We start from the raw sequence: 20,775 nt of genomic DNA on the forward strand, positions 1-20,775 counted from the left end.
GACATGTGGTTGCTACACCCTGAATCTAGATACCATACACCAATTTGTTTTTCTTATGCTACATTTCAAGTTAAAAACATGGTATCATGGTTCTAAATTTCCTTTGTGAAATTTACACTTGGTTTGTAACTAATGTCATATTGCTTCTTTCTACATTCATTTGCATAATGACCATATTTCTTACAGTAATAACATTGAACTTGAGATTTATCATACCTCTGACCTTGTTCTTGATTTTGGATTGGGCCTTGACTTGGAGTTTGATTATTGCATCTTCCACTTGAGCTTGAAGGGCTACATCTTCCACCTCTGTGTGGGCTTCTTCCTCTTCCTCTGGCATATGATCTTCCTCTCCTCAACCTTAACCAAATGAAACTTGTGTCTTGAAGGCATACTCCAATGAGGATCTTGTTGCTCTATTCAATCTATGTTCAAAAGAAATCAATGATGCATGAAGCTCATCCACTGAGAACTGTGAGAGCTCCTTTGTCTCTTCTAAGGCCACAACAATGGCATCAAACCTTGCTGGCAAACATCTAAAAAATTTCTCAATTATTCTCCTTTCTAAGTGTCTCCCGTGAGACTTGATTAGAGTTACCAATCCAATTACATGTGTAAAAAATGAGTCTACATTCTCAAACTCTTTCATACAAAGTGTTTCAAAATCTCTCCTCAACATGTGCAGTTTTGTTGTCATGCCTTTGTAGGCTGTCTCGAGGGTGTCCCATGCTTGCTTGGATTTCGTTGCTGTTGTAAACCTTGGGAAAATACTTTCATGAAATGCTTGAAAAATGTAGAAGAGGGATTTTGCATCCTTCTTCATGTAGTCCCTCAACACATACCTTTCTGCTTGAGACAAGGCATTGTATGTTGCTGCATCTGCTGGTTCTTGAAAACAATTCTCCACTAAATCCCAAATGCCTTGAGAAGAAAAAAAGGCATTCATTGTGATATCCCAATAATCATAATTTTTCCCATTAAATTGAGGTATTTGAGGATTAGTCAAGCTTGTTAATGATGAAAACTTTCTACCTGCTGATAAAGACACTTCAAAGGAAAAAATAATATGCCCTCAAAACAATTCTTTTAACTACTAGTAAAAAAAAATGTTTTACTAACAGAGTTTAACCTTAGAAAATTGCAGGGGACAGAGGAGAGGAGTTTGAATCAAAAGCAAGTCAAATCAAATGTTCAATTGCGGCAAGTCAAATCTTCATTTGCAATAAGGAAATCGCAATTGGCATAGGGTTAAGAAAATCACAGAAAATAGCTCACGACAAAGCAGAGTAAAGCTTGGAGCAACTAAATAAGACTTTGATTAAATTCTAATTCATGAAAATTCATTAATATGAACTACGGCTCATTCAAGGTTTACGACTATTTACATTTCACCGGCGCTTGGGGAGTCTCTTAGACTTTCACCCTCTATCTCGCTCAACATTGCAAATGACTTTTACATTTATATTTATACAAAACATACATTTGACTCATTAATTCATGACAATGCAAATGACTTTTACATCCATATTTATACAAAACATACATTTGACTCATTAATTCATAACAGACAAAATATTAATACACAACAATATACAACATGAGTGATTTTACATAACAAATGGTTTTCTGAACTTGAAGATGTTGTGGAGTGTGGGTGAGTGTGGGTAAGAGTTGCCCATAGGTATTTACCATAGGCATTTACCAAAGGCCATACGTATTTACCAAAATTCATTAAGTGTTTTACACTCTCTGCTATGTTGTTGAATGGTCATCATAAGTGTTTTAAACTCTCTGCTATGTCGCTGAATGGTCATCGCTGTACTTCTGCTAAGAGTTTAGTTTTTAAGCCTGCAAATAAATTCGCAACCTGCAAAAATACTTGTGACAAGTATGGCTGCTATTAAAATATTTAACCTGGGGATTGAGATTAATATTTTCAACAATGACCGCACATTTAAATAGAGTAACAAAAGAATATATATATATATATATATATATATATATATATATATATATATATATATATATATATATATATATATGGCGGCCTGGGAAAAAACCCGTATCTCGTACCTATAGATTGGTGGTGGAGAAACCAGAAAAAAAAAAACTTATGTACAACCTTGCATAGTAAGGGACGAAAGTGAGACCCATGGTAATTAGCTAGAAACTGTTAGTGCTAGGTCTATGTGCACGATGGCGAAAGAAGGAAATGAACGATCCGAATGGGAGACCACCAGGAAGATTTTGAACAACGTGGCCAAGGGATGACATGGGCTAGCTCTAAAATAATTCTAGAGGTCGATCCACTCTCACAAGCCACAACAACAACAACAAAAAATGAGACTGGGAGGAGAACATCGCCTAAAGATGAAATATTTTCTTTGAAAATAAAAATAAAAACTATAATTTTTTGCTCAGGATGAATAATACTTACCTGTTATGGGTTGGTCGCATTATGGTGTGATCTTAGCCACCGGTTGGAAGGATTATAACCAAAAGGCGGGGAACAGTTTTAGAGCTCCTCTCCTAAGGGCAAGATCGAAAATGGGAACGACGTAGCATTATGGGACAAGGATAGTTACTCAATAACTAACCCCCATGCCTTTGCACCATTGATTGAAAACCCTAAATGTTGTTGGACAAGGATCTGTTGACACCTCCACGGGGCTCCAACACTGAGACCAGTACAAGAATTGTGATTACAGCTCATACATCTCTATAGTTCGATAAGAAAGTAATTTCCCCATTGCACTATGTCATGAGTCTGGGATAAGATGGTATCTAAGTATAACCTTATTACTGTTGACTGTGGAAGAACTGAGTACTAGTAAGGCTAATAGGCCTTCCTATGCATCAACTTCTTCATCAACACTTTTACCCTGCTCCGTTCGATCAAGTGAGACACTTTCAACCGTTGATTTGAAGTGTGACTGCTTTTTTCCAAAGATCGATTGAGTTTCCTTCTTTTCACCTCTGAGTTCTGTTGTGCGCTCCATGGCATGGCAAGATATTTTTACTACTTTTTCCCATTCTTTTATGTCACTCTTGAAGATATTCAAACAACAATACCAAATTGGCCTAAGAAGATATTTATATTTTTTAAAGATTGATGCAAATTGCTCCAGGAGAATGGCGTGAGGTCGGGTTTTTGCCATGAATTCATCGTTCGAGAACAACAATAGCTCTTCCTTTGGTTACTCTGACAGTTCAACCGTCGACGACAAGTTCATGAGCCCAAACGCTCCTAGTAATGGCGATAATGGAAATAATAACAACTATGTCATTCCAAATGGATTTCAGACTACTGAGGCTCTGGTTGAAGACGGTATCCAACACGCTTGCCAACAACTTACCATGAAATTGAGCGACATACAAATGTCTTCAAGAAGAGCTGCAGAAGCAGGTATCTTGAATTTTTTTTCAAGTCTTTTCGATTTCTAGAGGTATTATTTATTTTTAAAAGGCTTGTCTCTCCATAATGGAGATCTGGTTTAGCTGCTTGCGATGAATGGAGTTAGGACAGGAATTATTGTTTGAGAAACTCCTCTTCTTTTACTTTTATCTATTTAAAACCTCTATTCCTACCATTGCGCCAGTAACCTATTGTCGTATTTCCATGATCTAGCTACACGAAGGACTGATGTGGCGGCTTGGCTTAACGGCATGTTCCCCACAGTAAATCTCCCTGATGAGCCTTCGGAAGAGGATTTGAGAGCATGCTTAAGTAATGGGAGCATTCTTTGCCAGGTCATGAATAAATTGAATCTTGGCTCGATACCGAAGGTACATTTTACCTCCTCCTTACCATGTGTTTATTCCCCATGTTTAAGGCAATAGACAATTTTTGTTTCCGTTCTAGAGCCAATAATGAATTCAGCAATTAGACTCCAGCGGATATTATATTTTACATAGAAGGGAAATTTTTGTCTGCATGTTACTGAAAAACTTTTTGAACAAGCTTCTCCAAATGAAAATCTTCAATCTCTTGGGATTTTGCAAATGAAAGAAAAATGGTTTTTGCACATGTTCTTGTACACGAACAAGGGCTTTTTGCACATTCTATACCTCTATGGTTTGCGGAGAAGAAAACATGGGCCTAACCTATCTCGAAGAGTTCTTACAGTGAACACGAGTGTCTTTGTTATGCTATGTCAGTTGTTTAATATTTCCAGATTTACCATTTGAAGGGGACAATTTCTTGCAGATTGTATCAAAACTAGGCCTGGCAACTACTGAAGGTGCTGCGCATTCTGCGTATCAACAGTTTGAGAATGTCAGGAATTTCCTGGTGGCTATAGACAATTTAAGGCTGCCAACTTTTGAAGCTTCTGATTTGGAACAGGCAGGATTACTTGGCCTTTTCTTCTTGATGTTTCCTGTATAGAATCATCTGTTTCGCTTTCCCAGCCTTCGCATGTGTGGATGTTTTCAGGGTAATATGGTGACTGTTGTAGACTGTCTTTTGTCTCTGAAAGAATTTTATGATTCAAAGAATGGAGTAGAAACTCAATCCCTATGGAAACAGGTGGTTGATACAAGTATCCTCAATGACATTAAGTCCACAGTTCGAGGTGCTTCTCTTGGAAAATCTCTCAACACCACTCTAAAAAGTGGAAGCCAGCCACGGAAAATATGGGTACTTCCGGATTTGGAAAATTGTGCAACTTCAGATCAACAAGTGACAGATTAATCCTTTGGGGTGACCATCAATATAAACCCTTCCAAAATTTTCAAGAATTTATAATACTTCATTAGTTGATCTGAATAGTGTCTAGTGTGTTGTTCCTCCTTTCAAGTGTGCGTGTTCATGTTTAGATGGTCATGTTCAGGCATGGTTGTCTTTAGGCGAGCGTGCGTGTTCATGTTTAGATGGTCTTCTTCAAGCGAGTGTGAGATCACAATCAAGAAGGGATCCATGGGGAAGAAGTGCTTCTTTTATTCCTGCTACATGTAATGTTAGCAATGATTTGGTATTTTCTTATTTTTTTTTTTGCCTTCTGGCCTCCTAATTTGGCATTGCCCATGGTTTTTTAATGTCTCTATAGACATGGTCTTCGAAATGGTTGTGGTCATTTAATTTCCAACTTCTAGGTTCTCCCTTTGACATTTAAGGTTTGTAATGTCATATTTAGCATGGTTTCGAATATTATATTTTGACTTTCTAATTGCAATATACAATTATGGTTTTCAATGTAGTATTATTCTATATATGTATATTATTCTTTATAAAATATGATAATAATATCATGGTTTCTAATGGAATTAACTTTTTAATAGCAATATATCAACATGTTTTCTAATATTATGTTTTGACTTTCTAAATTCAATATACAATTATGGTTTTCAATGAAATATATTGGTAGGGGATAGTCATGGTGGTTATTGCCTTGGTCACTAGCAAGCTTCATATATGATTGGCCATCTATAGAGGTTTCTTGATTTTGGGTAATTAACTTACTCTAAAATGAAATAAGACATTCAATGTGTTCCTTGTAATATAGATATAAAGTCCAAGAAAACAAGGTTTTCCACAAACCAATTAACTCTTCTAGAAAAATTCAACAATTCCAATTTAATAATCCTATCAACCTCTGTTTGTACCTTTTGGGACAATTGCTAGATAAGAAAGTCCTTAATACCATGTCGTGGTGTAATAAAATATGACCATCTCATAAATAACCAAAAGAGAGTCAAATTTGTTGCAAGCATCCCAAATAAATAACATTTAAACACTCACGAGGAACGGTGAAGCTGGTATTGCTAAAAATGGTGAAAATAAATGTTGCGTAGAGGTTCATTCCTTAATCATAGGAAGATGTAAAATGAACCAAGGATTTTTACAAAAGAGCGAGAATGATTCATGGTTAATCTAGTAAAGAGAAAATTTGTTTAAGGTTGAGTATGGATGTTACAACAAGTCTATTTGTTGCCACTGCCTGATGAGGAGAGTGTAAGGTTTACAAAATACCGACGGTCCCATGTGAGGCGGTCTTGTCACCCAAAAAACCAACCCTTTAACAACCATTGAAGTTCTTTCATACTTCCATAACAGTACCGGGAAAGTGCCAAAGCTAGGAAAGCACCGACAAGTAGCGATTAGTCCCTTCGGTTAACAAACCCGATGATGGGAAATTTTCATGTAAATGGATGCGATCACAGGTAGTTCATTTAGTTCACCGCCATGAAGTTAAGCAAGCCGTATGGGCCGAGTAAATGCGCGAGATTGTTTGTTGTTTGATTGTGGTTTCCTTGGAGTTAAGCAAAGCGCTAAGGATCGTTGTGGAAAGTTGGGAACCGACCCATACTCATGAGATGGGATTTAATTAAGATCACAAACAAAATCAATTTGGGCCACCAATAAATATTGGCGATTGGCCAAGTGGATGCTATCCACATCATCATTATTCTTTAGACTTAAATGGACTTTTAGCGATTAGCCAGATGGATGCTATCCGCATCATCTTCATTATTCTTTAGACTTAAATGGATTTTCATTATACGCTTATGAAGGATTAGATTATCAATCAATTAATGTCATATGACATGTAAATTTGTTTAGTAAGTCAATTTTATAACATCATCATTATTATTATTCTTTAGACTTAAATGGACTTTTAGCGATTACCATCATCATTATTCTTTAGACTTAAATGGATTTTCATTATACGCTTATGAAGGATTAGATTATCAATCAATTAAAGTATGACATGTAAATTTGTTTAGTAAGTCAATTTTATAACCTATATATATAAAAAAATCGTAATTTTTTTATTATATATAATTATATACCACTTCATATATTTAATAAAATATAAACTTATATATAAATACAAAATTCTAATTTTAATTATACAAAAATACTTATAATTTAATTTATATTCCTTAATACTTATAATTTAATTTATATTCCTTAATATTTATAATATTAAGAAATACTACTAAACACATGTTTTAAATTTAATATAATATAAATATAAACTTATATATAAATACAAAATTCTAATTCTAATTATAGAAAAATAATTATAATTTTATCTATATTCCTTAATATTTATAATATTACGAAATACTACTAAACACATATTATCTAAAAGCATTATTAATAAATTATTTTATTTTATATAAATTATTAATAATATTTTATGAATTATTAAGTACTAAAAGTATTATAAAATAATTTTGAGTTGTTTTTAGTGTGATTTTTTGGACTTTTCAGTAGTACTTGAATCTTTTGGAAAAATTTGAGGTGAAATCTTGATTTGTGTTATTTAAACTGGCTTTTTGAGTGTATATATGGATTTAGCACCTGAAAAACCCCTAGGGTGCTTCAATTGTGCAATGGTTACCCATCAATCTTGTGATTGGAATAAATTCCTTTAGGATTTTAGAGAAATTAGATAGCAAAAACCCTCTAAAAAAGCTTCCAAAAAATCACACCCAATAAATTCCTCTAGGATTTTAGAGAAATTAGATAGCAAAACCCCTCCAAAAAAAACTTCCAAAAAATCACACTAAAACAACTCGAATAATTTCATTACAAAGTTACATTGAATTTGGTTTTCTTTTATCTTTGTAATTATCGTCCTAAATGAAAATATTTTGATCTTGTATTTATCAAATGTCCAACCCATTGTTTAAAATTTGTTTATTCCAAGTGAGATAATATTTTGAATCATTATTCTTATATATTAAATGCTAGAATAAATGCATACATATCAATATTATTGTAAAAGAATATAAAATATGAATAATTAAAATATTAAATATAAATTATTAAAGTAAATTTTTTAAAATTAATGTATAATTAATATGTTTTTCCATTATAATTATGAATAATGTATTAATTTTTTTATATCTTATTTTAAATTATAAATGTTCATCATTTTATTATATTTTTATAATAAATAATAAGAAAGTATTATATTTATTAATAGATGTCTAACATTTGGAGTGGACATTTTAGTAATTTTCATACACTACATTGAAACTATGAGCGTTAGCTCTTGGTATCTCAAACTAAAAGGTTGATACTCATTTATTAAGGATACCTTCATAGTTTGGGTTCATGGACATTGCTTCTTCATCTCAATCTTCAACCACTTCAATATCCTTTTCCCCCATAATCAATTTATAGTAAAACTAAAAAAAGGTTGTCTCTTACTTTCATAATAACCTCGGGTGGAAAAGTTGGTAAATGGAAGCAGTGCAACGCTCAAATGGGAGACAGGGGAGATATGGAGGAGGGTTCGGAAGAAGACGAAGAGGAAGAGGGTGGCAGGCGTGGAAGGAGTCGAGGACTGAGGGGACGTGGTAACCCGAGGGGTCGAGGGAGGCCTGCAACATGTGGAAGTCGAGGGAGCCGAGCTCAAAGATCTGCATATGAGGAAGGATCAGCCAGTCGGGTCAGAGGGAGGAAGAGAGGGAAAAAAGATATGAGGAAAAAATTGCAAGAGGCAGAGGAAGCTTATATTCATGAAACCAACCCGAACATCCAAAGAATTATAGACCACTTAGAGGAAGATGTTATGCAAGAACTCTCTGAACCTGAAATGGAAGATTGGGAGCGTTTTCTCCCTGACCCGGGGCAAACAAGAGGGAGAATGTCCTTATACAAGAAATCATTACATGTCTATTGGGGCATGAAGCGATTATTAGCCAAGGCCATGGAACAAGTGGCCATGGAAATGGTGGAGCTGGCTCAAGGAATGCCCACACTCAAAAGGGAGCTGAAGAATATCCAAGTAACTCTTCTCATGCAGGAGAGAAAGATGGACAAGCTGATGCAGATGTTTAAAGCAAGTGGAATGGAGGTCAAGTTAGAAAGTGAGGCCAAGCCAGATGCAATGAAACAGTAGAATATGCAGATGCTGATAGGAGGTTTTTCTATACTTCTTTTTGTCTTTTTGAAATATTAGATGGTACTGCTTCCAGTTAAGAACAGTTTGTTTGTAGTAAGAATAGAGGGGATTTTAGCATGGTTAGATCGACTGGTCATATACTTTTTTTGGATGGCTGTTAAGAACTTTCGATGGTCACCCGGTTTCCCTTTTCGGCGGGTGGAGACCTGCCTATGTATGTAATATCTCTTTTTCAGTAATAGAATATCGCCTCAGTTTACAAAAAAAAAAAATATTCTTGTATCTCTTCTTCTTTCCCATGAAATCTACAAGAAAATACCCAAATTGACTAATACCTCCATGTTCTTTCCTATTATCATACAATGCAAAAATTATTTGGCTCTTAACACTCTATTCTCTTTACCATAGCCATTCAAATTTATTATCCTCAATTCTTAACCAAAGAAAAAAGGTCATTTAACAAAGGCTCAAAAACCAATGGGTACTCCATTTCACTAATCAAGAAATTGTTAGGTATGTTGCATTAAATAGTTCATCAATACCTCATTTAGGTAATTATTTGACCCTCTTCTACACATAATTAGGGGAACACATGACTTTTTTTCACTACTATATCTTCCGTACTAATTGGAAGCTTAAAATATTTTTGACATTTTTAGTTTCAGTAAATATAATTTTAGTAGGGGCTAAAACCTAGGATGACATGTGCTAGTGATGTGGCACTAAATAAGATATAGCATGGATATTTCCATTCCATATATACATTACTTTATTATTGAGGTCAAATACAATTTTTTTCTTATTTTTGGATATAACATACCTAACCACCTTGTCCACTCATCTACCTACTTTATCTCTTTATTTTTGGTGTTATTTTTGGATTCTGCATGTGTATTTATTTTATATAAGGGTTATTACATAATTTTTAATTGAATTTAAATTCCAATTTTTGTTGGCCTTGTCATTATATATTCTATAATTTAGGTTAATCCATTGAATTTTTTATTTACCAACTGTTCTAGGAATGCAAACTAGTTAAGTAGGTGCATGCACAAGAGAAATCCAACCTACTTCAAATTGCTTTTATCTCGTGGATAGGTTGTTTATTCTATTCATTTTAATAATTATATCACATCAATATTTCATGGGTATTTCAAATTCTCTCTTAGTTACTTAGTCAAATGCTTAGTAATTTTATTTTGTCTTCTCCCTTGTTATGTTGTAGCTATTTTAGTACCATTTCACACATATATCTTGTACCTATACTTAAAATATAGCATGAAGCAATATGTCATCGAAATTATAAACATGATCTTTCCTCCTTACCTCAAGCTCTTATCTTTGTACCGTATATGAAAAGTACCATAAACCATATCTCAAATTTTTGGGCTTAAAACAATATTAAAACTCAATTTAAGCCTTTTAATACTATGCAATAAAGTACTAAGGATAAATTTGATCCAATGTCTAGTCTCATATTAAGGAACATATAATTAATATGACCCACAACTACATCTCCAAATCAAATATCATTGAGAGGTCCTTTAAATCCAAGCACCTAATTCTCTTTGATGAAAACAAAAAATTGTCTAAATCCTATTCTATACATCTTGCATCATTTGAAAAACTTTCAAAATTGAAAAAAATCCCTTAACATTAACAAGGAAAATATCCCCTTATTCAATATGTAAATCCTTTTATCTCCTCCTTGATCTTTGTTCAACTTTGTTGCCACATACTCTTACCATGCATCTCTCCCCAAATATATTTGGGTTTTACTCACTTTCTTATTCCTCTTACCCTATCTTCATATCTCTCTTGCAAATTCATAATCCTTCTTTTGCTCCTTCCTCACATGAGCTTTTATCCAATAATTTTTTACCTTAATTGATTAAGAATTAGCATTTCATATTTTTTTAATGATTTGGCTTCCTCTCGTGCTTAGTATTAGATACTAATAATTAATATTTATATTTTTCTTGGTCTTCTTTCCCTTCCCTCTCAGAAATAGTACTCTCAAATTTAATCTTCTCCCTCACTTATATTTTCAGGCTTTTGCAGATTTTTCAAACATTATGTTTTTTAGACATTAAGATTCAATACTCTATGATAATGTGATACTGGATGGAAAGTCTACTTAAAACATTGGACATTCAAACTTAATACACAAAAAAATACCAAAACAAAATTTTTCCAATATGTTAGCTTATTTGAGAAGAGTTTTCGGGGGAAACCACATTATAATACATTTGTCAACGCTTTTGGAACCAACGAGTGTGGTTCATCTTCAGGGCAAGTTGAATAACGAGATCATAGCTGCATGTTAAATACAGAGAGTCTATATTTGACTAAGAAACGACTATATCTTACTGGCCAACTAAACTGGAACAAGGGATAGGGATAGGGAACAAGTTAATTAGTTTGTAAATTAGTTTTGTTATATTTATTACCATATTTGAATAAAGGTAATGTATTGTTTGTATTTAATTATCAAGAGTATGAATCAATTAATTATTAATAGGTCTTTTCCTAATTAAAATTATATAAATAAATAATTAGTTAGTTAATATGTAAGTTAGTTTTGTTATATTTATTACCATAAATAGTAATTGTTTGTATTAACTACCAAGATCAATAACCTATTAATAAATCTATTTATTATCATTAAAATTATCTAAATAAATAAAAACTTAAATCATTTAATATTATATGAAATAATAATAATAAAAAAATTTAATAAAAATTTATTAAAAGAATAACCTATTAACTTAGTTAAATAATTGACCTCATATTAAAATTAAGGAATCTAACAGTATTGAATATGAAGCAAATTTCTCCTAATTAAAACAATTTGGAAACTAAATTAAAACCATTAAAGAACTAACCATAGTGTTGGACACCTAATCCTAAATGGGTTAGTGTGGAAGCCGAATAGACCAAAGCAGTCCAAGAGACCTTGGGATCTGAAACCCAAGAGTCACGTATTGTACTATAAATGTATATCTCATGTTAATAAAAAATGTACTGAATGATTTATCTTTCATATTGTCTTTGTTTTCCATGTGTGTTTAACATGGTATCAGAGCTGCTTGTTTTTCTGTGGCCTTTTGTGTGCATGTCAGTGCTGCACCTCTACCCATAATCCTGTAATAGTAAAACTAGCGTGCTAGATCTGCAAATTCAAATATATCAGCGTGGTCTTCATTACCTGTGTCTGAGCTGCCTTGAATAGCGCTGGCCTGGTATTCATTATTTGTAACGTTCCACGCATACTTGACACTACTGAGCACCTTGCCTTCCTGCGCCTCTACTGCCTGACAATTCACCTGATTATTCTCACCTGCGTTACTGAATGTGTTTGAATAGCCGTTAAACTTGACTGCCCCTGCCACCTATTATTTTGCTGTCATTCTCAGCCTGGCGTGTAAAACGCTCCCCCTCACTGTCCACCTACTCTAATGCTCTGAAATCTGCCTGTCAACCCTGGCGCTCATGAAAGTTGGTTGTTGCTGGGTGTGGAGTGCAATTACCATATTAAGAGAGATTGGCCCTTGTGTGTGTCGTTTCAATTTCCTCAGTTAGTGGTAATGCATTGGCAGAGTAACGTTTCTGCTCAGCGCTTTACAACATGTTTGAGTGCCGAATGTGAGCTCTTTGGGCGCTGTGTGAGTGGAATGTGAGCGAGCTCCATTTTGAAGATTGTGATTTGTATTGTACGTTGAGTTTATTGATGCATCAAGTTTTGAATGTCTTGAATTTATTCAAACGCCCTGTGATTGGTCATTCAAGTAAATTGGTATGGCGTTGGGCTGGTCATTGAACTAAATAGTTAAATTCTGTGAATTACATTCATGTGTGCGTAGACAACTTTGTGTGTTGATTCTCTGTACGTTGAACAATGTGAATGCATCGTGGGAATTATGTGTTGAGTGGTGCGTAACAGTTCAGACTCTTGTCCTTGGCTATCAGTCTGTTGGCCTATCTTCTGGTTTACGCTTTCTCTGGTCAGCTCCAAAAAATAACGTTTTTTTGGTATAACGTTTCTCCTTTCTTTGTCAGTGAGGTCGCAACCCTAATATGCTCAGGGATAGTAAATGACTTTTCTATCTGCGTATTGGTGTTGTAACGCACTATCCATTACCACAAGCGTAGAAGGTGGATATGTGTAGCGGTCAGTCCATGAGGGAGCTGCGCCTTTGTGCATGGTAACGCCGTTCCATAACCATCGCCATATCAAAGTAAAGATGAAGCAAGCCTCTTGGTGGCCAGGCAAGTCAATGCGTTTGGGATTCTAGAGGCCACAAGGAATCGGACTTAGTGGTTTGCATCGACTTTGTACACGACAACGGCAAGAAATGGTGGGCAGAGTCTTCCTTTGATCACCCTATCAAGAGTTGCATGAGAGCGCCTGATTCGGTGCTTGTTACCATTTTTGAAATATCTGCGTTTGCATACCTGAGATTGATGGGGTGAGAGAGGCACCATAGTTCACATGCCGCTCTGCATTATTGCATACGCTATATATGGAGGAACCGACTAGTTTTGAGATTATTACATAAAGGAGGCGGCAAGCATGTGCAGTTTGTAGCTTCTCGAACAAGAACTTGTGTAGCGGACCTGCAAATAGTCATTGAGGTAGTCAACAATTGTTTATGCATCGAAACTTGGCCTGAATCACATCAAAGCGTAGCGGTTTAAAGCTTGAAGCCGTTGAAGTTGTAGAGACCCACATCAATTTTGGAAGCCTTGAATGGTGCGCTGGCACTATTTCATTATGTTGCGAGTTGTTTTGAATTGAAGACTGCATTAAATGCTGTGTTGTGTGAACGCTTGAATTTACTGTGCGGTGTCGTGCCTTCTGGTGGCCAGGCTCCAGGTGGTCACAATTAAGTTGTTGTATAGAGACAAGAATGACGGGTTCTGAAAATAATAATATCCGTGTAACATATGTAACTTTCTGCAGTTTTGATGGTAGCGAAAATAATGCAGAGAAGGGATGTGAAATACGCAGAAGATGAAGCAGAGCATATTTTACAGGAGACATAGATAGTGACTGCCTCTTGGCACATAAAGAATGATCTAGCCCCAAGGCTACAAACTTGTATTTTCTGTGGTTGTTTCAGTTGAGCAGCATATCACTGTACCTGTGCTTGAAATCTTAATAAGTATAGACTATTGGAAGTGATGTTTGGTGATGTACCTCTGCTATAGAGGGTCTCAAACTTCCTCATCTCATTGGATGTGTGGCTGTGAATATATTGAAGACACTTCATATTTATTTCTCTGTCTTGGAGCTGAATACGTTGCATATATTATCACTGTGGTGTTTTCTCTGTAATGATGGAGCTTCTTTGATGTTATAACACTTATCTACAGCCACTGTTCTTCCTAACATTTGCTGGTATATTCTACTTCAGATCCCTGTTATTATTAGAGTTGATATATCAGAGGTATATGTAATCCATTCCTGTAGTTGAAGTTCAAATTTCAAAAAAAAAGGAAGAAGTCATTTAGTTGTGCATCCATACCTTCAGCGAAGCGTATCTTGGTATACCTGAGCATTTTAAGGGTGAAACATATCTATTGTATCTGTGTTGGAAGGACTTTGAGCCTCTCATTCTTGCTGGACACAAATCTGTTAGTGATTGGCTAAATTCCTAGCTGGAATCTCTGTATTTTGAGGGCAGAATACATAATAAAGCCCTGCTGAAGTTTTTAACACATTGCTGGTGGTATTTTGATTTGTTTATAAGAAAGTTGAAGTGCGAATTGATTGAAATCAACCTTTGCAACAACATCAAGAATGTGTCGTCCAGGAGTGTTTTCAAATCGATGGCGAGATTCGACCAAGAAATTTTGACCTAGATATTGTTTTGTTGGTGATATTAGGGGCGAAAACGTTGCAGCAGACAAAGGATGTTGTCTTAAGGTTTCAGAAACAGTCCTGGTTTAGTACAAAACTTCGCGGATTTTTTATTCTTTTTGCATTCCTGAGCTTCCAGAAGGGATATAGAGGCAAGTTCTATAAAGTTTGAAGGAATCAGCTACGTAACTTAATTTAAAAAGTCTAGTCAGATGTGAAATTTCTACAGAATTTAAAGAACAGAATCTCTGAAAGTCTGGTATTGGACAATGTATTTTTCAAACTGATATTCTTAATTTTTGAAATCTTCAATAGCTGGGGTTTGTCTAGACTTGCTATAGTCTCCACTAGGATTGTTGAGTGTTCATTTCTTTGTTGAGACAATGGCTAGATTTGATGATGTATTAGAGTTACTGAATACACTAATACACTCCACTATTGGTGGGAAGGTAAATGTTAGCAAAGACACTCTTTATGACATTCAGACCTCCCTACATGATGCACAAGAAAAGATTGATTTTTTGCAACTAGAATCTCAGTTCCAGCAAGATGAGCTTCAACAGATTTGTCATTCCAAATTGTTTTCTGCTCAAAACAATATGTTGTTCAAGGTTAAACCAGCAAGTGGTGAAATTAGTAAGATTGAGGTTGAATCAGATCCAGAATCCAATAAAGCAGCAGTTGTACATGCAGATGCAGAAACTCAGTCTGCACTTCCCAAGCCCGTCATCAGACCTTGGGAACAGCTTGTCCACAATAAGCACAGAACTGGTCTTGGATATGACAAGGACTTGTCCTTTCATATTCCAGACTACTCAAAGCCCATTTAGTTTCAGAGTGCTGGATTCATTCATGACAGTTCACCTGCTCCTCATGACAGAGCGCCTACTCCTCATGACAGTTCGGCTTCAGCTGTTCCAGACTCTGCCCCTCTTCCACAGCAACAACAACAACAACAACAGATCATAAAATGTCAACACTGTGACCGAGTTGGCCATCTGAAAGATCACTGTTTTGATCTTCATCCATGTAAGCACTGTCATAAAACTAGCCATTCTTCACACAGATGCTTCAGAAACAAACGTCCTGCAAGAACAAAGATTCATCTTGGATGGATCGCTTCTTGGCAATGGGCATCAACAGCCAAGAAGATATTCCAAACACATGTCAGAACTTGTTCCAAAATATTGAACAGTCTGCAGTTGAGTTTTCTCCATCATCTCACCTTGTATCTGACAGGGGGGGAAATGATGGTCATCTACAAGCTTCAAAGCCACATCAAGCGAGCCTGAGCCACAACCTGCCACACCAGTTTCAGAGTTGTAGCCAGAGACAAAGATGCCTGAACATGCCTTCAGTTGGCAATCTGGGACACTTCCTCTAGCAGAAGACTTCAGCTTCTTGCCAGTTTTGGAAGAGTTCCGGGAACAAAATTGAGAACACTTCCTCTAGCAGAAGACTCCAGCTTCTTGCCAGTTATGGAAGAGTTCCAGGAATTGCATTAAGCGTTCCAGAGTTGTTGGTTATCCTTAAACCATCACAGGTTGAGACTCCCCTTTTCAGGTTGAAGTTTTACCTTTTATGCGGGGTGAGACCTCCCTTTTATGGTTGAAGGTTTCCCTCTTTAAAATAATAGGATCACTTCCTCTAGCAGAAAACTTCAGTTTCTTGCCAGTTTTGGAAGAGTTCCGGGAACTGCACTAAGCGTTCGAGTGTTGGTGGTCATCCTTAAACCACTGCCCTTTATACCAACATTTCATAGAGCACATTCAGCCTAGTGCTGCCATGCATTTTTTGCACATTTTGTATTATAGCTCTCTTCTTGGACTCATACATAACCCTTCGGATTAAAGGGGGGAATGTTGGACACCTAATCCTAGATGGCTTAGTGTGGAAGCCGAATAGACCAAAGCAGTCCAAGAGACCTTGGGATCTGAAACCCAAGAGTCACGTATTGTACTATAAATGTATATCTCATGTTAATAAAAAATGTACTGCATGATTTATCTTTCATATTGTTTTTGTTTTCCATGTGTGTTTAACACATAGTTAATTCATTATTAATTAATTATATCCAAAAAAATTAGTAAGATAAATAGTTCACATCTTTGAAATTATTTCATCAATGTTTAGGTAAAAAAACTTACCCACTAAATTTTTATTATGTGCAATATTTTTGTAAATCAATATAGAATTGATGCATGATATTTAAAATAATAATAATAATAATAAAAACACAAACATTTTGATATAAATATATAAATATTTATTTTTAAATGAAATATTATTATTTTAAATAAATTTTTAATATAAATATTTGAGTATCTATTTTCAAGGGAAATATTATTATTTTTCTTTCTGAAAAATAATTGAAGGTAGAATCTTTATATCACTATCTTCCTCGTATGAAAACGTAGTTTAAATAAATAAAAAATTAAAACACCACATTTTTTAGTCATTTCGAGTATAATTTAAGTTAATTTATATGATTATAATATTCAAACTGGAATATTAATAATTTTTAATTAATATATATTTAATTTTAATGATAAATAATATTAATTTATTTATTTTTTAATTAAAGATTATATTTTTATTAAATTGTAAATGTAAAATAAATAAAATAAATTATTTTACAAATTATAAATGTATTATTTAAATCTTAAATTCTTAAAAACGGACACCAAATCACTAAAATAGTCAGATTCCACTTCATTAACCCAAGATAATATGAAAAGTCTTCAATATATTAAACTTATTCAAACAACTCACAGTTTGAAGCCAAACCTAGCATGACCAAACTTATAACAATCTGGAACTCTGACCAACTCAAACCTCACAGAAACAATACAACGTAAACAAATAGCTACAGCCATACCCAAACAATACAACCTAACTAGATATAAGAAATATTAAATTGCGACACAAACGACCTACAAATCTTATTTGCAAAACCTAAATTTTGGGGCATATGGCATTCCATTGCTTCTTTCAGCGAGCACAAATTTTAGAGATGGGAAGGTGGAAAATGGGGAGTTTGCTCCATCGTAACACGGATTCCGGCTTCAAATCGTCGCATGGCAGCAGAGGTCAAGCAAACAGTAAACACTATTCCCTCCACGCCGCTTCTATTACGAACAGCGATGAAGTGGTTGATGAGGCCCTCCATTACACCCACTCCACATTTCGCAGTTCCTGCGTAGGCTGCTCTTCCCCAACCGAAATCCACTATCTCTGAGGCCTATGTTGGTAGCGTCCGAAATGAAAAAGGAGCCCACCACTGTAAAGTGAGGACGCCTTCTCACTTCCATCAAATCTATGATCGACCGCACGTACTCGTCGTTCACAGCCATTTTTGCTTCGTTTATCAATCTCACAGCGAAAGGCAGTGGTTTGTTTAATAGCTCTCCTGCCGTCGTCTTCGCGCATGCAAGGCTAATCCCATTCCCGTAGAACCCTTTAGAAAGCGGCGGGTCAATTTTCGTCCGGGCATTCACTGTGAATATGAACCGAACTTCTTGCTCCGCGGGCATTTGGACAGCTTTCGTTCTCAGACGCCACAAAAACGCCGATAGAGCTTCGAAGCTTGAGCACTTGCCTTGCCCTACTGCTTGTCTCTTGAGCGACTCGATCTGCTTGTGTCCGAAGAAGAATGAATTGTGGATCAGCTCGTTAGCTGGCCCCGTCTGCCCATATTTGTCTTCTATTTGATCGTATTCGTAGAGCGGGAATTTAACAGTGGGATCTGTCCGGGGTCGGAGGTTTTCCCTTTCCCAAACCGGAAGAACCGAAGGCCTCTTCGCTCCCTTCGCCATTTCGGCAAGAGCGTTCATGAACTGAACGAAGCCAACTGCGTCACTAACTGTATGATTCAAAGTTGTGGCCAGTATGAACCCTCCGCATCTCAGGCGCGTTACCTGAAACATTAAGATAAGCAGTACAGTCAGAAAACACATTTTCGGCTGCAAGAAATAGCAGTCAATGCCACCGCGCAAGGTAACAAATGCAGGCCAATACCAGTTGAATTGACCAAAGAAAATCGACTGAAAGCATGAATGAATTAACCTGAATGAAAATGATAGGAGAATTGGTAATAGCTTCTGAGTCGGGCATATCATGCAGCAGTTCTTGCCAGGATGGAAAGGGCGGTTGGAGGTCTCCGATTTCTTCCAGAGAAACGTCCGCATCGGCTTCCTCAAACAGCACACCTTCTCCCGTGCACTCGACCACCAACTTACCGTTAGGCGCGTCTCTGACTCTTCCGGCTAAAGGGTAGTAGAACACTAAAACCTTGGCCAGCCCTTCTCTGATAACTCTGGCGGGATCCTCACCCTTCATCGAAGGGTTGAACCGATAGAACTGAAAGACGGGAATGCGAAATCTGAGAGTTCCTTGATCATCGATATTGGAAAGGTATAGAAACTCTTTCGGGGTAGGCACGAATGGCAGAACGAGGACAGCCCCCTTTCTCGTGACCTTGAATTGCAGAGATGCCATTAAATCAAAGTTAATCCGAATGAAATACCTAAGCCGCGTTAGAGACCTTTGGAGCTAATACTGCCTCAGTCGATAATACTTTATAACTATTGCGCAGAGAAGTGCATTATACAGCTCGGAATGATGGTGATGTGTCATGGATCTCTTTAAAATAAAAATATAAAAATAATAAGTGGAATATGTAGTTTTTAGGACATGTTTTTTTATATGTTAAAGGTAATTAATAATTGTAAATAATAATAATAATTTTATTGAGTAATGGTAAAAAAGGAAATTGGCATTTAGAGTATAATAAAAATAACACAAATACCCAACTGCACACATTTTCACCCTCAAAAATATACCCTTTCTACTTTAAAGAGAAGAAAATTTAAGGAACGAATGCTTAATGATAACTTGCACTTAACCAGCCATAATTAGGTGCAAGTTATCATTAATTATTAGGTGCAAGAAAGAAATAGCCCCTTCATCACTCCTTGAAATCAAAATCATTGCCATTGAAAGAATTGAAACGACGTCGGTGAAGTGACCCCTTATTGTTTTGTCGGGGCTCGGCGTATGAAGTTTCCAGTAACTGAAGTCTGAAAATCATTGCCATTGAAAGAATTGAAACGAAGTTGGTGAAGTGATCCTGTCACGTCCCTTCCATAATACATAAAAGAAAATTTTCCAGTAACTGGAAGTTTGAAGACGGGAACGGAAATGGAGTTGTCGTGGGATTAGTTGTTTATTTCACACTTTAATGCATCAGGATTTAAAAAGTTTTATGATGGAGAAGTTTATGTTCATAAATAATCAGGATTTGAAGTATTTGTTATGGAGAAGTTTAAGTAAATGTATATGGAGAAAAGAATTAGATAAAAAGAAGAAATATTATGTTTAAGAATTCAATCCAAGTTCTGATCTCCCCAAAAAAAATATGTTGAAAAAAAGAATCGGGTAAAAGGAAGAAATATTATGTTCAAAAATTCAATCTAATTTTTGATCTCCAACAAAAAGAGTACATTGGAGCTAGCATTCCATGGAAAGCAAAAATTTTTATTGCTCAATTAAGAACTAACTAGCATCAACTACCATGTGAAACAGGTCCATGGAAAAAGCCTGAAGAAGTTTGGGAAAAAGAATTGTGTATTTTTTGCACATCAAGGCAGTGGAATTGGAAAAATATTTCATTTTGGAATGTGATGCTTTCAGAGATATCAGAGACAGTTAAATATGTTAACACCAATTCCTTAACATTATATTTTCAATGAAGAGAATGTTAAAAAATTAAGTCATTTCATAATTAATTTAAATAATCAGAAATTTGAATTGCAAAAAAAATAAAAATAAAAACTAATAATTTTCTACTATCATGGACATTAAAATTTCATTTCATTTCACGAGCTAAAATGAAAATTACTACTTGCAAAGTTAGAACACGTGGCATATATATGGGAAAAGCTGAAAATAATATTTTCTCACCCATCGAAATCCGTGACTCCACAACTCTGATTCAGATGGATTTAAAATTTAAAATGAGGCAACTTTTGAACAAAGTTCCCTTATCCATAT

The 20,775-nt window shown here is 35.4% G+C and overlaps 2 protein-coding genes across 2 annotated transcripts; one reads left to right on the forward strand and one right to left on the reverse strand.

The window, feature by feature from the left end:
- Nucleotides 1-3,140: 3,140 nt before the first annotated feature.
- Nucleotides 3,141-4,693, forward strand: LOC149253664 (kinesin-like protein KIN-14L). The gene is made up of 4 exons (XM_089454563.1): nucleotides 3,141-3,406; nucleotides 3,629-3,786; nucleotides 4,208-4,345; nucleotides 4,436-4,693. Exons 1-4 carry the CDS (start codon nucleotides 3,157-3,159, stop codon nucleotides 4,691-4,693), a joined length of 804 nt encoding a protein of 267 aa, XP_089310689.1. The 5' UTR covers nucleotides 3,141-3,156.
- Nucleotides 4,694-17,497: 12,804 nt separating this feature from the next.
- Nucleotides 17,498-19,274, reverse strand: LOC149253665 (benzyl alcohol O-benzoyltransferase-like). Its single transcript, XM_089456887.1, has 2 exons — nucleotides 18,790-19,274; nucleotides 17,498-18,641 (listed from the first exon to the last, which is right to left on the reverse strand). Exons 1-2 carry the CDS (start codon nucleotides 19,219-19,221, stop codon nucleotides 17,856-17,858), a joined length of 1,218 nt encoding a protein of 405 aa, XP_089313013.1. The 5' UTR covers nucleotides 19,222-19,274; the 3' UTR covers nucleotides 17,498-17,855.
- Between the last annotated feature and the right edge of the window lie 1,501 nt (nucleotides 19,275-20,775).

Source organism: Pinus tabuliformis, chromosome 7 (genome assembly GCF_031772625.1).
Source record: "Pinus tabuliformis cultivar Carrire ecotype Pingquan chromosome 7, CPIR1, whole genome shotgun sequence".
Lineage (NCBI taxonomy): Eukaryota > Viridiplantae > Streptophyta > Pinopsida > Pinales > Pinaceae > Pinus > Pinus tabuliformis.

Excerpts from the sequence above, each read along its gene's own strand:
- LOC149253664 (XM_089454563.1), top strand. The coding sequence starts at position 3,157 with ATGAATTCATCGTTCGAGAACAACAATAGCTCTTCCTTTGGTTACTCT. Across the intron at positions 3,407-3,628 it reads AAGAAGAGCTGCAGAAGCAG|CTACACGAAGGACTGATGTG; the intron begins GTATCTTGAATT and ends TCCATGATCTAG. Across the intron at positions 3,787-4,207 it reads ATCTTGGCTCGATACCGAAG|ATTGTATCAAAACTAGGCCT; the intron begins GTACATTTTACC and ends AATTTCTTGCAG.
- LOC149253665 (XM_089456887.1), bottom strand. The coding sequence starts at position 19,221 with ATGGCATCTCTGCAATTCAAGGTCACGAGAAAGGGGGCTGTCCTCGTT. Across the intron at positions 18,642-18,789 it reads CTCCTATCATTTTCATTCAG|GTAACGCGCCTGAGATGCGG; the intron begins GTTAATTCATTC and ends TTAATGTTTCAG.